General features: G+C 39.8%; 2 protein-coding genes across 3 annotated transcripts in view; one reads left to right on the top strand and one right to left on the bottom strand.

Moving 5' to 3' along the window:
- Nucleotides 1-8,151, top strand: part of ZNF668 (zinc finger protein 668) — a 39,306-nt gene extending 31,155 nt beyond the window's left edge. The window contains exon 3 of the mRNA XM_081933255.1: nucleotides 3,310-8,151. Within this exon, the coding sequence (XP_081789381.1) occupies nucleotides 3,310-4,441 (1,132 nt within the window). The 3' untranslated portion in view covers nucleotides 4,442-8,151. The remainder of the gene's footprint in view (nucleotides 1-3,309) is intronic.
- A 2,918-nt stretch (nucleotides 8,152-11,069) lies between these two features.
- STX4 (syntaxin 4) overlaps nucleotides 11,070-18,806 on the bottom strand; it is a 20,559-nt gene continuing 12,822 nt past the window's right edge. For both annotated transcript variants that reach the window (XM_081933647.1, XM_081933648.1), the window contains exons 7-11: nucleotides 18,076-18,152; nucleotides 17,856-17,993; nucleotides 14,597-14,707; nucleotides 13,061-13,196; nucleotides 11,070-12,323 (exon numbers count right to left, since the gene is read on the bottom strand). In XM_081933647.1, coding sequence (XP_081789773.1) covers nucleotides 13,116-13,196; nucleotides 14,597-14,707; nucleotides 17,856-17,993; nucleotides 18,076-18,152 — 407 coding nt within the window. In that variant the 3' untranslated portion in view covers nucleotides 11,070-12,323; nucleotides 13,061-13,115. The remainder of the gene's footprint in view (nucleotides 12,324-13,060; nucleotides 13,197-14,596; nucleotides 14,708-17,855; nucleotides 17,994-18,075; nucleotides 18,153-18,806) is intronic.

Raw genomic sequence — 18,806 nt, 5'->3', positions numbered from 1 at the left:
TCTGTTCCTGTCTTCTCCCTTTTCTTTATTTTGACACATCCACTCCCTTCAAATTTCCCCAGGTAACCAAAATAATAATTTATATTCCTCTTTCTTGGGGCATAACCTCCTGCTTCAATTTTCCTTATGCCACCAATAGCCTCCAAGACCATTTTTGTCAGCTTTCTTTTCCCTTTGGTTGGGACACCTCCCCTTTTCACAATTTTCCCTACACCATTGCCGGGACCAAAGGAGTTTTTTGTCTGCTTTTTATTTCCCTCTGCTTCTATCCCTTCAATGTCTCGCCCCTCCTTTTTTTTGAGTTCTTCTATAGCTGTCTGCTTCTCTGGATTCAAAATTCTAATCAGGCTTGATTTCACTGATTTTACTGATTTATGTATATATTTTTAAAAATTTCACATAGTTTTTCAAATTCCCAGTTTTCCATGATATCCAGTTCCAAAGTTACAGTTAATTATACAGTTATGCAGTTCTTATTTCAGAGTTCTGTTCCACCTTAAGTTTATCTGCTTCAATTGCTGTGGGGAAAAACGATGGTGGCCATCTTAGTCTTTTGTTCTACCTCAATGTCCAGATCCAAAATTGCAGTTAGTTATACAAATCTTATTTCAAGATTCTGGACCACTTTAAATTCAAACCAGAAGAGAATCTGGGCCCATCTTACTCTTTTGCCAAGCGAAAAAAAAAGGAAGAAGAAGAAGAAAGCAAAACAAAACAAAACATTCATATTTCCAGTTTGAATTCTGTTATTATTCTGTTGTTATTCTTTCCCTTACAGGGTCCAATCTCTTGTAGCTGCTCACAATATATCACTTGAAACAGGCTTGCAATCTGCCAGATCTGGGTATTTTTCTTTGCCTCCTACTTTTCAAAGTTCTGATGTATGGCAATTGGTTAATTAAAACTTCCTGCACAGTCAATGTTAGGTTATCAGTTATCAGTAGGAAGTGGTGCTTCTTTTCTTTTCTTTTTTGAGTTAAGATTTATCAATTGGAAGAAGTTCAAACAGAATAAATCTTTCAAAGTGTTTGGTTTCTTGTCAAATCCAAAACCAAGTTTAAAGTTTATATTTGAGTGGGTTTATCATTTCTCTGCTTTCTCCTTTCTGTCCAAAATTGTTTCAAGTAAATAACTTTTTTGGGGGGGGGTGTTTTAACCCCCCATTTTCCCCTTCTTTGACAAGAAGTTCAGCATTTTGTCAGTCATATTTATAGGCTGTCCCCCCGACTCCAATTCAAAAGACAAATCTCTGACCTGCGAGGGATCTGTTGCCTCCCCCTGGGTCTGATGAGATGCTGTCCTCTTTGCCCCCCCGGGGGTGGGGTTCTGGTCCAAATGTACCTCAGAATTGGTTTGTCAGACAGGGTTCATGTGAGGCTCTTGAGAGCCCATCCCCCCACATCTGTCCAGCTGAAGAACTTCCTGTCGACTCCCAGATTAAGTTTTCTGAAGTCATGGCATTCTCTTGTTAGTCTCTCTAACTAGCTCTCTCTAACTAATGAAGCTGCTTGGATATATATACATCCGTCCGGCCGTGCCTGAGAGCTGCGGAGGCAGAAATGTTGTCGGCGCTCCCGGATGACGAAGCCACGAAAGCGACTGGGGGAAGGTTCTCGTTGTTCCCCAGTCGCTTTCGTGGCTTCGTCATCCGGGAGCGCCGACAACATTTCTGCCTCCGCAGCTCCCGGGCACGGCCAGACGGATGTAGCCAGAGCGACGCCGAGGCGGTCCAGGTGGACGAAAGAGCTGCGGAGGCAGAAATATTGTCGGCGCTCCCGGATGATGAAGCCACGAAAGCGACTGGGGAACAACAAGAACCTTCCTGCCTCTGCTGGACTTTGTGAGCTCACTCTGTTACGCGGTGCTAGGGATTTGAACCGCTGAACAGATGACCTTTCTGATCGACAAGCTCAGTGTCTTAGTCCCTGAGCCACTGCGTCCCTTGCGCTCATATTTAAGGTGGTACAAGACCTATTTTTGTGAGGTTGGGACAGCTGAGAGAGGGGGGACTGGCTCAAAGTCACTCTCTGAATTTCCATTGTTGAAGTTGGATCAAAACATGGGTCGTCCTCCTCCTTGATCAATACCTTTACCTCCTTACTTCTGGGCCAAGTTGCCAAGCAGTTCTAATTCTGACAAGCTGGAATAAAACCCCAAAAGAGATGACCTTCATGTGAAGGTATCCACTCCTGATAATATAGCTGACCTCATCTAAGTGATCGATAGTTGAATTATATATGATGACACACAGAAAGAAGATATTTATCTATACAAACTGAACAAAACCAATATAAGGAGTTGAATAGAATAGAATAACAGAATAACACTTCAGACAAAATGTTATCCAACATCTTTTTTAAAAACTTCTTGTTTTGGAGCATTCACAACTTCTGGAGGCAATTATTTCCATTTATTAATTGTTCTAACTATCAGGAAATTTCTCCTCAGTTCTAAGTTGCTTCTCTCCTTGATTAGTTTCAATGAATTGCTTTTTCTCCTGCTTTCAGGTGCTTCGGAGAATAGCCTGACTCCCTCTTCTTTGGTGGTAGCCCCTGAGATATTGGAACTCTGCTATCATGTGTTACCAAGTCCTTCTTTTCATTAAACTAGACATACCTAGTTCTAGCAACCATTCTGTATATGTTTTAGTTTCCAGTCCCCTAATCATCTTTGTTGCTCTTCTCTGCACTCTTTCTAGAGTCTCCACATCTTTTTTACATTGTGGCGACCAAAACTGAATGTAGTATTCAAAGTGTGACCTTACCAAGGCCTTATAAAGTGGTATTAACACTTCACGAGATCTTGATTTTTATCCCTCTGTTTATGCATCCTAGAACTGTGTTGGCTTTTTTGGCAGCTGCTGCACATTGCCGGCTCATATGAAAAGTTGAGAAGGACAAGATGTGAGAGTTCCCCCATTTTAAGGACTTGACAAATTCATGGAGGACATATCCTTCTCTGGTTGTTAGAAAAATCCTCTAGGAACTGAATCACCTTCTTTCTAGGCAATTCAGCTCTTGATAACAGCTATGGGAAACATCTCGTTACCTAAATCAATAGTCAATCTAAGCAACTTTAAGATCTCTGGACTACAACTCCCAGAATTTCCCAGGCAGTTTGATGGCTGGGGAATTCTGGGAGTTGAAGTCCAGACATCTTAAAAGTTATCCCTTTGAGAAACCCTGATCTAGTTACTCACCAATTTTGCAAGATTCCTACCCTTTGATACCAAACCATTCCTTTATGATTTCATCTGAAGGCCCGCCAGCTCTGTCACCCTATCTGTGTGGTCTTCTGTTTCCTTTGCAGCTTCCGTATCAACCAATACATTCCCTCCAGCCATTTCAAGCACTACCTTCGCAATCTCCCTGACAAGTACCGTCCCAACTCCCTTCCGGAATATCGGCAGCTCATCAGCACCTACGGGACCCACTTCATCGATCATCTGCACTTGGGGGGCCGCTTGAGGGTTGTGACAGCCTTGCGGGTCTGTGAGACAGCTTTGGACGGCGTGTCTGCTGATGAAGTCAAGGACTGCCTAAACTTGGAGGCCTCGGCCAACATCGGGAGTGGCAAAGGGAGCCTCAACGCGGCCTACAACTCATGTGAAGAACTGAAGAAGAAGAAGACTTTTAAAGGAAGCTTCCACCAGACCTACGATGAGAGACACACTGAGGTAGTCGGAGGTGACCAACACACTGACTTGCTCTTTTCAAACGAACAGAACCCTGAAGTGTTTAAGCAGTGGCTGGAAAGCCTCAAATCTATGCCTGCGCTTCTCTCTTACTCCCTGAAGCCTATCCATAGCTTGCTGCCTAAGGATGACCCAAAACGGGACAATTTGAAGCGGGCGGTGAGCGACTACATCAGGGAAAGGGCCCTTTGGAGGAACTGCACCCAGCCTTGTCCTCCTGGCACCCAACGCAGCCTTCGAGATCCCTGCTCCTGCATATGTCCCAGTGATGGCACCACTAACACCATGTGCTGCTCCCGGGAGCGAGGCCAGAGCAAGCTAACCGTGACGATTCGACGGGCCTATGATCTCTGGGGAGACTACTTCACAAGGACAGATGCTTTCGTCAAGGTATTCTTCCATGGGGTTGAGAGCCGGACATCCACTGTGTGGAATAATGACAACCCAGTATGGATGGCCCATTTGGATCTGGGGAAGGTCCAGGGCTTGGGAGAAGCCAGCCGGCTCCGAATACAAGTCTGGGATGAAGACAACAAGTATGATGATGATCTGCTGGGGTCCTGTGACCGAACTCCCAGGGCTGGGAAAACTAGTATTGAGGTGTGTTACTTAAATCACGGACACCTTGAATTTCAATATCATGTGGAATGTGGCCCCTTCTTAGGAGGGCCCTACTGCATGGATTATGTCCCTCAGCAGCCACACAGTGTTGCTTTGTTACAACGTGGAACAAAGTCAACCCCGTGATAGAGGCTGCTCAAGGGGGTAAAAGGCTACAGGTAGTCCTCAACTTATGACCACAATTGAGTCCCAAAATTCCCCTCACCGAGTAGTTAAGTGAGTTTTGCTCCATAGATGACCTTTCTTGTCGCAGTTTTTAAGCGAATCGCTGCAGTTGTTAAGCAAATTATGGGGTCAATAAGCAAATCTGGCTCCCCCCCCCCCCCCCCCGCTGGACTTTGCTTTTCAGAAGCCCACTGGGAAAGTCACAAATGTCCCCAGGGCACTGCAATGGCCATAAAATTATGCCACTTGTCAGGTATCCAAATATTGATCATCTAACCATGGGGATGTGGCAATGGCCATAAGCCCATTTTTCACTGCCACTGTAATTTTGGTCGCTAAATGAATGGTTTTAAGTTGAGGACTACCTGTATTCGTGCTACAGCTTATTTTTAAAGTTTGTCTTGAGTTTCTTCATATAAGTTCTTGTTTAATTATTGAAGATCAGTGTTTTTCAACCTTAGTAACTTAAGACATGTGGACTTCAACTCCCAGAATTCCGCCTAGCTCGCTGGGGAATTCTGGGAATTGAAGTCCATACGTTTTGAAATCACCAGGGTTGAGCTACATTTACATTTGTAGATGTAAATCTATCTACAAAAGCTAAAACGGAGAACACAAAACAGAACACATTGCTTATGTACCATACAAACAAAACCAATCCTAGAGACAATGTAGAATGCTTTTTTGCATGTATTCACAGATTGTCCTGTATAAATGATGGAGAATGGAATGAAAATCATGTTTGTTGTGGCTTCAATCAAATGACCCTGTAATATTAGAATTATGCAATGCTTGGGAGAAGGTGCTTCTAAGGGAGCACAACACATACAAAGTTACTTGGAATGCTTTTCAAATTTTATCTTGATCATTCACAATATTCCTTTTCATTGTCCTCCTGTTTGTTTTCCTATTTGTCCTATGTAATTTAAAAAAACCACATTTGGAAAAAACCAAATCTTCTGGAAAAAGCTCAGTGTAAAATCACATCACTCCATAAATAAGCCATTTGTACACAACTACATCATACAGGCTAATATTATATTTTAGGAGCCATGTCAACAACAGTTAGATGAACCTACTTTTTTTTTGAAAAATAGTTTTTATTAAACATTTTTACCTTTAAAAACAGAAAGAAAAACACAACAAAAAATTAAAAAAAACATACATAACAATATAAAGTAATTATACAGCCTTCTGTATCTTTTATAGTTCTCCATTCTCCATTGCCTTCCTATTGATTTTATCTACTCTAATAATATAACAGTAGTACTAACACTTATAATAATATTAATTGTTCATATCACCATTATATTTGCTTTATAGTCAATACTTTGATAGTAATTAATAACTTTGCTTAATTTTTATTCAATACTAGTTTAGAAAAAAAAACCATAAAGACTTCTATTTCCTGTTTTGGCTTCTGTTTTCTAGCCACTTATAAATCATATTCCATATTTTATAGAAATCTGATTCTTCTCTTTCTTTTAGCTCCATGGTCAATTTGTCCATCTCTGCACATTCGAGTACTTTTCTAATTATTGTTTTGTCTGCAGGTGTATTGATTTGTTTCCAGTTTTGTGTGAAAGCAAATCCTAGCTGCAGTGAGTATGTGTAGTATTGAAATTGTTTGTCCATTTTCAGGTCTAATATTCCTAATAAGAACACTTCTGGTTTCAATTCTATTTTTTGTTCCGTAATTTCTTCTAACCATTTCTTAATTTTGCACCAGTATTTCCTTGTGATGGGGCACGTCCACCAGGTATGGTAGAATGTTCCAGACTTGTGGCTACATCTCCAACATTTGGGGGATAAATTTGGATACATTTTGGTCAATCTCGCTGGGGGCAAATGCCATCTATAAAACATTTTATAGAGGTTTTCTTTGTAGGCTACTGCGGTCATAAATTTATAATTTCTTTCCCATAGTTTATCCCAGTTAGATGAGCCTACTAATTACTTCTTGTAACAATGGCTTTCCATTCATTCCATTCAGATACCAGACATTCAAATTTCACACCTATTGTCTCCCTATAATTTGAGATGTCTAATTTTGTAACTAGCCATTAGAGGCATAGGCCACGGAGGCATAGCTCAGTGGCTAGGATGCTGAGCTTGTTGATCAGCAGTTCGAATCTCTAGCGCCGCGTAATGGAGTGAGTTCCCATTACTTATCCCAGCTTCTGCCAACCTAGCAGTTCGAAAGCACATAAAATGCAAGTAGAAAAATAGGAACCACCTTTGGTGGGAAGGTAACAGCTTTCCGTGCGCCTTTGGCATTTAGTCTTGCTGGCTACATGACCATGGAGACGTTGGACAGTACTGGCTCTTTGGCTTTGAAACAGAGATGAGTACCGCCCCCTAGAGTCGGGAACGACTAGCATATATATGCGAGGGGAACCGTTACCTTTATTAGAGGCATATTTGATATCTTATTGATAGGAGAATATACATAGGCTGTACTTAATGTTAAGAGGTAGTTTTTTATTGCTTCCCTGTGCTTTGGCCAAAATGAAATACTGCTTGGAATTGCAAGTCCTCAAACAGCAATAATTTGTAGCTTGATCCAGTCAACTGATCTAGAAAATATACTCTCTTCAGGTTTGCAACCAAAATGTTGCCTTGCTCATTTCATGCTTAAATCCTCCCCTGATGTTAATTTGGCAAGTTTATAAAGATGAGTTTGCAGTTGTATTCTAAAGCTTAAATTGCAGGAAGGGAATATTTGAACTTTTCAAGGTGGTTGTACCCTTGCGTTGTACAATTTACAAAGAATGAAAATGCATTGAATCTAAGTTAATCCATAAAAATTAAATTTTAACAGGCAAAACTTATCCTGACCTGCATTGATTTAAAAAGTGTGCTATATGTCAAAAACTTAAATGTGAAAAATTAATATAACCCCCCCCCAAAAAAAAACAACTGTGGCTTTTGTAATAAAAAAAAGAAGCAAGGGAAATAATTTTCCCAAGTAAACTTCCAAAATAATACATTAAATCGCTGCAAATAAATTTTAAAAATCTTCAAAAGTACCATATCAAGAATAAATTAGTTCATGTACTTTTAAAACTTTAAATATAGCTGATAGGTTTTTTTTTTAAAGGTCTATCTCATCTTGCATCAAATCTTGACCCTTTTTTGGCACAATATGAAAAAGACAGGAAACAAGGAAATATAGATTGGCAGTATGAATGAATTTGAAATAGAATCATGCAAAGATGAAGAAACATGTAATTGCGAGAATTTATATAAATTGCTGTTAAATTATGACACAGAAGCTGAATATGTTAAAGAATGTAATGCCACATAGGTGCTTTAATTCTTGGCACGATAGTGGCATGGTATTTGGGGGAAAACATGGGTAAAATATTTACTTTGCAATAATTGAAAAGGAAAATGTTACAGAAGATTTTATTAAAGACTAGAAATCATTTATGGATTATATTACAAAATTAGAGAAAAATAGCTTGATGATCATGGGTTTATAGAAAAATAAGGGGAGAATACTGAAAATATAGTGATTAAAACAGTATAAAATAAGAAAGGGTTAATGAATCCATGAGAAGTGAAGGCTTGTTACTGTACATTTAAGTTATATATTTAGTTTTATATTTGCAGGTTTAAGTTTCTGTACTATATTCTGAATTGCTTTTAATGTTTATTTTATGTGTAGAATTTTAATAAAGTTTTAAAAAAAAATCCTTGAGTCTTTTTGGATTCCTCAGTTCTGCTTTAGCAGAGTGCTTATGTAGTGCACTCAAAAACTGCAGTATAGTCTAGGTTTAATCTAGGTCACTGGTGGTCTTAAACATCCATTTCTTGTTTTTTTTTACATTTAGGTGTGATCTTGACACCTGCAAAAGCTGTTACCCAATTGTTATTTTTAATGGGACAGAAATACGAGACTTACTAAATGATCAGAGTATTTAACTTCATTTAATTTTGTATTGTATTGATTTAATTTTAATGCAATGTTAATTACGATCATATTTATTTTTCTGGCTCCACCCATTATTTTTAAAATCATGGCTACACACCCATCAATCAGAATAGAGCTGGAAGAGATCTTGGAAGTCTTCTAGTTCAACCTCCTGCTGAAGCAGGAGATCCTATGCCATTTCCGATAGGTGGTTGTCCAGTCTCTTCTTAAAAGAGTGATGAAGCCCCCTACAACTTCTAAAGGCAAGTTTTTCCATTGGTTAATTGTCTTCATTGTGAGGAAGCTTCTCAATTCCAGGTTGCTTCTTTCTTTGATTAGTTTCCATCCATCGTTTCTTGTCCTGCCCTCTGGTGCTTTGGAAAATGACATCCTCTTCTATAGTATTTGGCAGATACTCAAATACTTGAATACTGCTATCATGTCCACCCTTAGTCCTTCTTTTCTCTAGTCTGGCCATGCCCAAATCCTGCAGCTGTTCTTCATATTTTAGTCTCCAAGTCTTTAATCACCTTAGTTGCTCTTCTCTGTACTATTTCCAAACTAACAGCATCTTTTTTTGTAATGTAAAGAGTGAGTGAGTGAGTGTGAGAGAGGGAGGGGGAGGGAGGGAGAGAGGGAGGATGGAAGTGATTATGGCAGCAACCTGCATTTCATGTGTGATAATTTAAAATGAATGCAGCCGGACTGAAGAAAAATGAAACCTCTTCAAAATTTAGCAGCGGTTATGCAGTTTCCTGCAAAATTGACTTGAATAGTGGGAGTCAAAATGACAAGAGGGTGACTCCCCAGAGATTGGCGTATTTCTTCGACATCAACCTCCATTAATAAATCATACTAACCAGGTCACACAATTGCTTGAAGGACAACAATCAGAACCATCTCGCAGATGCAGGATGATTACATACATCCAGGCATTTCTGAACACTAAGCGCAGGGGGACATTAAATAAAGAGTGAGGTAAAGTACAATTTATTTGAAATTACTATTATCAGAGACTCTTTTACAAGCATCAAATGGAAACCAAAAAGCCCATATCACAGTTTATTTCCCCTCCTTGTGTATCCTGTATGAGGCCAACTCAGGAAGTGGAAAGAAATGTAAAAAAGATACATCAGACCTACTAGTGGCAGAATGTTTTTTTCACCTAAGTGTTGAAGAAAATAGGTTTTAAAAACATAAAGCTTGTTTCTCTTCTCCAGTTGCTACTCTTCTGCTACCAATCATACACAGGAAAAAGCTAGATATTAATTCTAAGAGGTACTTGTTTTTCCCAAAGGATTACACCAAAATGCCATTTTGCATGTTGGGGGATATTTAAGAATATAACTCTATTCATCACTAACCAGCAGGGGAAAGCTGGGATAAAAAAATGCAGACTGATTCTCATAAGGTTGAATTCTACGGAATTCCACAAAAGAAAGAGTAAAAGAATAAGGAGCACAATCTCAAAACTACTTTTGCATCTTTGGCTAGAAGTTGTCAGAGATTGGATCTATGCATCTTGAGATCTGTAAATATCCTTTAATAGGTTTAACGTAATCTATAAAAAAAATCCATGGCCTACTCGATCTCACCCACATTTGTATCATGGCCGTGGTGCGTTGACATAAATTTAGGCCCCAGCCCTCAAGATTGCCTATCCAATGTAAAACATTGCATTCAGATGAAGTATGCTAGCAACATCCTTTCACTCACCTACTGGCCTATAGAAGCAAAGTATTTTGTTTTAGAACAGGGGATCTCCAAATCTGGCAACTTTTAAGACTTGTGGATTTCAACTTCCAGAATTCCTCAGCCAGAATGCAAGTTGAAGTCCACAAGTCTTAAAAGTTACCAAGTCTGAAGAGCCCCTGTATATATAATGAACTATTCCTCAATCTTTCTCTAAAGAAGCCAAATCTTAAAACTTGGAGCTGATTGAAGACAGGAAGTCCTGCCTTCCTAGCCATTAAATTCAAGTAATCATTCATCTTCAGTTAAGTGTCTTTTGATCCCTGACTGATGCTGTACATCTGATAACTTTCAAATCCCAGGACCTATCCTTGAAATCAATCTGCTGACTTCTAGTTCAAGTGATGTTTTGTTAAATTTGAGGGACCTTTTATGTAGCAATTGTATCATACTTTCTAGTTTAATTTACTGAACGTAGAAAGACGTCTATTTGTAGACCCTACTATGGCTTCTTGCAAGCTTCAGCTACAATGGGAGTCCAGCAGCTCAGGTACAGGGGTTGCTATGCAACAGGAAGGCTGGTACAGCAACAAATCCCAAATGATCCATAGACCCCGGTTTAAATGAACAGGGTCTCATATCCAGCAATATGTAGAAAAAAGCTCCAGAGAGCCTTAAGAAACTTCCAAATGACCATCACATTGCTACTCATGCCTTCTTGGCTGATACCACACTTGATGCTCCACTGAACACATTTCACAAATGTCCATTCCCATTTCTGGACCCAGCCAGGTCTTGGTAATAGTTCTTGGTAATGCCAGGTTGGTCATCTCATCTATGATTAAATCATCTCATTTCTAAGTCACAGATGACCTTACTACAGACTTTACTACAGAACAATCTAGCATTTAGTAGCAGTAGCTGAAAGCCAAGGCCTCTGAAGATCTGATTGAGAAGTTCTTTAGAAAAGAGACAAAATAATTTGTAACCATTTTTAAAAGTGCTTTTATTTTATATTACAAAATATAGTCAGTCTGCTTTTGAATACATTGAGACTTCAAAACAATTGGGGGTGGGGAAGCTTAATTCTCCGATTATTTTTTTTCAAAATACAAAAGTACTGGATTTTTAAAAACAGGACCAGGAGATCCTAATTTCCACTTGCGTCATGATTTCCCAAAATAATTTAGCTGGACTTGCATGGAAAAACACACCAGATGACTCGACTTGCTAGACTATTTGGGACCTTGATTTAACCTGGTCCTCTGAACATGATATTTAGACTGTATTTCGGTCTCTGTGCAAATCCCACAAGGGACAAAGTTTGCATAGTTCATTCTCAATCCTTTCAAAGTTGGCACTGGGATATTAATCAGGATCAAAAGATCGAAGGGAGGGAATGAAGTAATCTGTAGTCACGACCAAGTGTTGGACACACAATTCCTAAGGCACATAGGTGGAGAAAAGACACAGCAACAGCTCTTAAAAAAAAGCTTGGGAACCCAAATATTCCAGCCCAAAATGGACCAGGATATGTTCATCTTCCATCCTTTATAAAACTAGGTTGTGTCTCTAAGATAAGGAGAAAAATCCAACAGATCAACTCAGGGTGAAGAGTAGATTTCCGCCTGCATGGTTGAGCATAGGATGTGAAGGATCAATACCTGCCCCAACCTCTGCAGAATATTCTTCTCTTCCGTTGCTCTCTGGTGAACATAGAATATTTTGAATGGGGAAGAACCTATTTTTTTAAAGTGACATGGCACAAACTATGATAGGTTGAGGAAGGTGCTGAAGCAGGATTTGGGAGAGAACTAGAGGGGGCAAAAATGCCATGATCAGTAAAGGAAAACTAGGGTTGCTCGTGGTGTTGCTTTGTTATGTTTTTACAAGAATAAACAACAACAACAACAACAAAAGGGTTCTTTCATTGAAGATTCTTTCATGGAAGTGACTGATGACCGTTTCTGAGACAGGACTGCAGTATCCATTAAGGAAAACCTTACAAAAATAATCCAAAGGTCAAAACTAAAGCAGCAGAGACCATCTTCTAGATTATGACCGTTATAGGCATCTGGACATGGTTTTGAACACAGGGAAGGTTTCTAGGCATAGGCAGCATGTGCTTCCAGGAATGGAGGGGTTGGAGGAGCCCGACCAGTCATCTGTAGTGCAAAGGCCTCCCCAGTGAAAGGGGAACAGTTCCAGGATAAGAGATACAACCCAAGGGAAATCCTAAAGAGAAAAGAAAAACAATTCCAGAAAGTCATTATTTCCATTCTGACTCCAACTGAAAAGCTCTAATACATGACCTGTTGGCTTCAAATTCGACAATTCCTGAGCCAGCCTGGAATTCTGGGAGCTGAAGTCCACAGGTCGTAAAGGAGCCATAGTTGCCCACCCTTATCTAATAAGCTAGCTATTCCGTAGCCTTCCCAGTTGCCTAATGTGTACAATCAACCTTTCCAAGGGTTTCACTTCCTCCCAGGAGACATGGGACCAGAGATGGTATTCTGCCGGAAATCGCGGGTGGCCATGCACACCCGTCCTGGCTCTATGACACCCCATTTAGGCACTTTTATAAGGCAAAGTGCATGCACGGATGTGTCACGTGCGAGCGCCCATGAGCGCTCACATTTGCAAACTGGTAGCAAAGGTAAGTGAATACCACCCCTGCATGGAACACTAAGGAAGCATCTCTATCTCCGTGAAATGCTGAAAAAATCTGCATCCTTGACTGGTCGGATAAAGAGCACATATGAGCAATGTGTTTAGTCAAATGGCTATGACCATTTTCTTTTGCTCATATATTAATATAATTTATAATTTAAATACAAGTTTAATAAATTATAATATAAAGCACTTTTAGGGATGTATCTCGTCAACAGGTCTCTGTTCACACCTGCTTAGTGGGCCAACCAAGTTTAACCCAGCCCAAGTGTAACCTTGGGTTTTCATCTCCTTGTACGTACCATCAGGCTTTGATCATGCAGCATGAAGGGAGACACAAGGGGAGGGAAAGTTCTTCTAAAGTGTAATACTCAGGATGATGATGAGAATAATGATGAATGCTGTGATGGTCAAGCAGATGCCAATCATGAACTTCTTCTGCAGAGCCCCAAAGGCAAAAGAGAGAAGGCAGAAAAATGTGAAGAAATATAGATGGGAAGCATCTCCATTCCTGCTATACTGATTCTTTCTCTTCTAGCTTCAGGGAATAAAAAATGAACTTTCTCATACACAGACTACTTGTTCAATGCACCTTTCATCTCCTTGAGACTTCACCACATGCTACTAGCTATTTTGGACTACAAGGACTCAAAATATCATTCCCCCTCCCCCCCAACTCAAAAGCAGAAACTCTCAGGAGAGTTAACGCTTGTAAGATACAACAGAAGGGTATTTCATTTCATACTGTAGTCCTCAAAAATAAGACCCAGTCTTATATTTGGGGGGGCTACAAAATAAGCACTAGGGATTTTCAGGGGAAACACAATTTCAGGGTGATCAGCCCAGTTGCGCACAAGAGGCAGCAAGCATGTGGGCACTGACAATATCTGGCAGCAGCTATAGCCCGCTGGTCTCTTGGCTGGCATGCGCAGCGCAGGTGAGCTGATTTCCTGACCAAGAGGCAGATGGAGGTAGATGTGCGGGGAGTGGGGGTGGCGATCTGGATGGCCACAGATAAGCCGAGAAATGTGAAGAGAAGTCTCCCATGGCCGGCTGCCCAATCCAGCCCACTGACTGTCGGCTTTCCTGCGGTGTATCTGGATCGCCTTCCTTCCTCCTGCATCTCTGCCGCCATCTGCTGCCAGTGTCACCACACAAAGACAAGTCTCCTGCAGCCAGCCGCCACTCCAGCCTGACTCTCAGCTTTCCTGCGGCCTGCGTGATGAGTTTAAATCGTGTTCCCCTGCATCCTCCTACTGCTTGGATAGGTAATTAACTTACCTGCGCTGTGTGGGCTGCTGCTGGACACTGTTGGCCCGCATTTGCTTGCTGCCTCCTATGCTGGCTGCTCCCACCCTCTTCACTAGGGCTTATTTTTGGGGCCGGACTCATATTAAGTGCATGCTTAAAAATCAGGCTAGGGCTTATTTTCAGGGTAGGTCTTATTTTTGGGGAAAACATGTTAGAATGTGATTACTGAATCCAGGTAATCCTCAACTTACAATGGTTGTTTTAGTGACCATTCGAAGTTACAACTCCACTGAGAAAAGTGACTTACGACCTCTTTTCCCACTTACAATTGCTGCAGCTTCCCCAGGGTCATGTAATAAAAATTCAAATGACTCCTGTTTATGATGGTCACCATGTTGCAGGGTGTCACGTGAACCACTTGCCAGCTTCTGACAAGTAAAGTCGATGGGGAAAACCAGATTCACTTAATAACATGTTACTAACTTAACCAACTGCAGTGGTTCACTTAACAACTGCCTCACTTAGCAGCCGAAATTTTGGGCTTCATTGTGGTGGTACGTTGAGGGCTGCAGATGGGGGCGGTTTACCTTGAGAGCTTTCTTCTGATTCTCCTGGGCTTGGTGAAGGTGCAGTTGCCCTTTCTTGACGTAATCCCCAGAGTCTAGAATGTTCTTCTCTATCCGGTCAATCGCGTCTCCCTGAATGGAATCAAAAGGGAATGTTTGGATAAGGTTTCGGATGAAGATAACCAGTTCTTAGGGGGACAGAACAGAAAAAGCAGTGAGAAGGAGCTGACGTTGCGACGATACGGACGTGCGTTCTCGGAGCTCCGAGATTGCAGCCGATACTTTTACCGCTGGGTGGTCCATCTGGACCTAAACCGTCCCAAAGAGATGGTGACAGGGAAGAATACGTCTTGCTGATCTCAGGGACATTGCAAAGTTCCTGATTGATCCAAGAGAATCTCTTCTAGCCGGCAATAGAAGCGCAGCCCCAAGCTGCTGAAGTCGGGACAGCTCCGCAACCGGAGGAAAGCGGAAAAGAAAAAGTGTGTCCATCTGGTGAGGAAGTTTTATTTTTACAAAAGAGATTGCCCAAAAAAGATTAAAACCAAATTAAACTTGTAAAGAAAAGAAAAGAAGCAGCAAATTTAAGCTATTTTGGACAGTGTGTTATCCTTTTTTTTAATCGTCTTCTATGGATGGAAGTTTTGCAAACACTTCCTACTTTTTAAAGTGAAAGTATTGGCTTTTCTTCTTCTACTTTTTTTTAACCTATGGATTAAATCTTTTTTTTTTTTACTTTAACAATACTGGCTTGGATGGGTTTTTTTCTTTTTCTTTTGTTCCCTTTAAGAGCTTATTTCTTTTAAACTTGGAATATAAAGAGGATATAAAAGGAATATAAAGAGAGCAGTAACATCAGAAGGAAAAGAAGTTACACTGCCACTTGGAGATTGGAGGCTGAGTTCTGGAAATATTTTTCTCTCTCTTTTCTCTGATCATTTTGATTTTTGCACTTCAAAGTTTTAGCTTGCAAAGAGATAAGATGGGTTGTTTATGCTGGTGCCCTTTGGATGTCTCTTTGGCAGCGAGAGAGAGAAGCGAAAAACAAAGCTTTGTTTTCCAACTAGAGTGGCAGTGTTTATAAATTGGACAACGACACAATACCAAGAAGAAACCATAACATTACAACAGATTATGTTTGAAATTCAAAAATTATTAGAAACATCAGCAAGAATTGTGAAGAAATTGGAAAAATATAGATGGTAATATAGCAAAATATGATGAAATTGAAGATAGCCAACTAATGGAAAAAGTGGAGGTTAGAGTCTCAAAAACCCAAGGGAAAAATGAACAAAGAGGCAAGATAACTGTGGATATTGACAGTGATCTGAGCGTGGTTGAAATGGAAAGAATAGAACATGGAAACAGAAGAGAGATGGAAAGGAGCCCTATCCCAGATTTCAAGGTATAGAAGGAGAAAAAAGAGAAGAATTGATGGATTTAAGGAGAGGAACTTTGACAAAAGCACTACTGATAACCAAAGATAAGCTGATTAAAGAAGCTGATGGAGGGTTTCGAGAATTTATAAGACATGCAACAAGCAACAAGGTGCAAAGAGAAGTCCACACAAAGTTGATTAAGGAAATAACCAGAAGATTAATCCCACATAAGGCAAAAGAAGATAGATTGTACTACTACTGGAAAGACACAGGTTGAGATATGAAAACTATTAACAAAATACTAGCTAAAGAGTTAAAATTAGAGCATTATGTTAAAATGAAGTGATAATGGATATAGCTAGATAGATAATTGATAATGATATAATGTATACATATGTATTGGTTTGACAAGAGAAAATTTGATATAATTTTTTAAATGGTGACCATGAAAGGAAGTTTAGAAGTTTTGTTACGTATGAAAGCCTATATCGAAATTGGATTGATCATGGATATAGTTAGATAAATAATTAATAATGATATAATGTATGTATTATATCCAATATAACCAATATATATATTAGTTCGACAAGAGGAAATTTGGTATAAATTTTAAATGGTGACCATGAAAGGAAGTTTTGAAACTTAGTTATGTATGAAAGCCTATAATATTGAAATTGGATATAAATCGTAAACAGTGATTAAGAAAGGAGATTTAGAAACTTTGTTATCAAACATAATTAATTTTTATTTGGAACGTTTCACAAAGATAGAATGTTGTTGGATGATATTGAAAATAGACAATGGAATGCCATTATGTGGTTTTGCTTTGAATTTTGGAATAATTGTTATAAAGGGATGTTAAAACAACTATAGTCATATGAAGGATGAGATATGATGATAGTAATATATATAAATATATTTGATGTAAAATATATAATTTGATATGGATTATAAGTGATGAGTGTGGAAGGGATGCACGCAAGTTCTTTGTAACTAATTGACACACTTTTTATAATTTGTAATGGAATATGTTTTTATGGTGTTTGTTGTGTCTTGTTTGTTTGTGTCTATTCAAAAATAAATAAAAAGGCAGTGAGACTAAAACAGTCTCCTGCAGGATTATAGGACAAGTAGTAAAGTGAAAACAAAGCAAACAAATGGCAGTTCAAAACTGTTCAAATGTAGCAGCTCAACTTTTGCATCATTAATAGTGGTAGTGCTTAGACTTATATACTGCCCCCAACAATCTGGGTCCTCATTTTACCCACCTCGGAAGGATGAGGACCGAACTCCTTGCAGTGGGCAGAGTTAGCTATAGCAATAGCATTTAGACTTCTATACTGCTTCAGAGGGCTTTACAGCCCTTTCTAAGCAGTTTACAGAGTCAGCATATTGCTCCCAACAATCTGGGTCCTCATTTTACCGACCTCTAAAGGATGGAAGGCTGAATCAACCTTGAGCCTGGTGAGGTTCAAACTGTTGAACTGCAGGGAGCTGGCAATCAGCAGAAGTAGCCTGCAGTACTGCATTCTGACCAACGCACCATCACAGCTCTTGGTGAGTAAAACCTCATAGAAAGGCCAGACAGAAAATCTACTTGACAACAGTACTGATAGGGAGGAGACTGGATGCTTATAGAGAGTTAGAACAGGTAAAATAAAAGGAATAAGAGGACTCTACAAAGTTTATTTTTTCTCTTTGGGGAAGTACTGCCTATCCTTTTCATGCAAGAAATCCAAAGGTCAGTGGTTAACATCGCCAAAGAAGGTGGGAAAAATCTGACACCACAAAAAGCTACTGGTCAGTGTAAACCCTATTAAGGTAATTGGGCTGATGGTTTACTTCAACAAAGTTGGACCAAAGCACAATCCCCCTTGCTTTTCTCTCTTTTCACTTCATACTTGCAGCTCCACTTCTGTAGCCAGGAACATAAACAGGTCATGTAGCTCCTGGATACTGCGTTCCAATTTCAGGATTTCACTGTGCCTGGTTTCAATCTCATTGAGAGCCTGCTTTGTCACTTGTGTGTCCTTTGTGAGCTGCAGAAAAAAGATGAGGTAGATGAATCTCCTTGTTTAGAGGCTTTTCCTCTTTCAAAGGCCCCAATATTCCAATACTCACATTTGAAATAAATACGTCTGTCTGACCGCTCTCCAGCATCTCGTCCAGCTCCTCATCAGATACCACCGTGCTACCAGCTGGAAGGAATAAAAATAGTGTCAATATCAATAAGCAAGAGATTTTTTTTTTACTCTTCCATCAGAAAAGGCAAATGAAATTCAAAATATCTTTTTCCTAGGACTCTGACACTTGTTTTGCCCTGTGAACAGAATTCAAAAATTTAGGAGCTCTATCTGAAGCGTAAGACCTAAACGTCAAGGGATACCCTGAAATTCTGAAATTAATCTGCTCTGTGCTGGTACCACAATGTCTTCTCATGGCAAACTGCATAGCTGAAAGGCAGAGAACCCGATAACGTTAGGGGTAAAAATCCTGTATTTCATAACTGGGTGATATCATCAGACAGCTTTGTTGCTTGTTTGCTTTCTTTCTACTTGCTACAGAGATGCTGAAATGACTGTGATTGTGATTGTATTAGTAGTTATTTCAACTTTTGATGTTAGGAGTTGGTCAACACATCTTGAAGTTGCCACGGTTAAGAAAAAATGCTTTAAAGGATGGCATTATCCCTCAGATGCTACCTTTCTGAGGGATGATGACTTGGTTCATATATTAATAGCACACATTACTGAAGGGCTTTATAAAACTGAACATTCAGAGGTGGAACATAAAAGGTAACCCTGCAAACTCTAGTAAACCTCTTCCAGGAAGAATATATCAAACCTTTAGAG

The sequence above is a fragment of the Natrix helvetica genome, assembly GCF_964273705.1.
Source record: "Natrix helvetica genome assembly, chromosome: Z".
NCBI classification, from domain to species: domain Eukaryota; kingdom Metazoa; phylum Chordata; class Lepidosauria; order Squamata; family Natricidae; genus Natrix; species Natrix helvetica.
The sequence above is the reverse complement of the archived record's forward strand: the minus strand, read 5'-3'. Positions and strand labels throughout refer to the sequence as shown.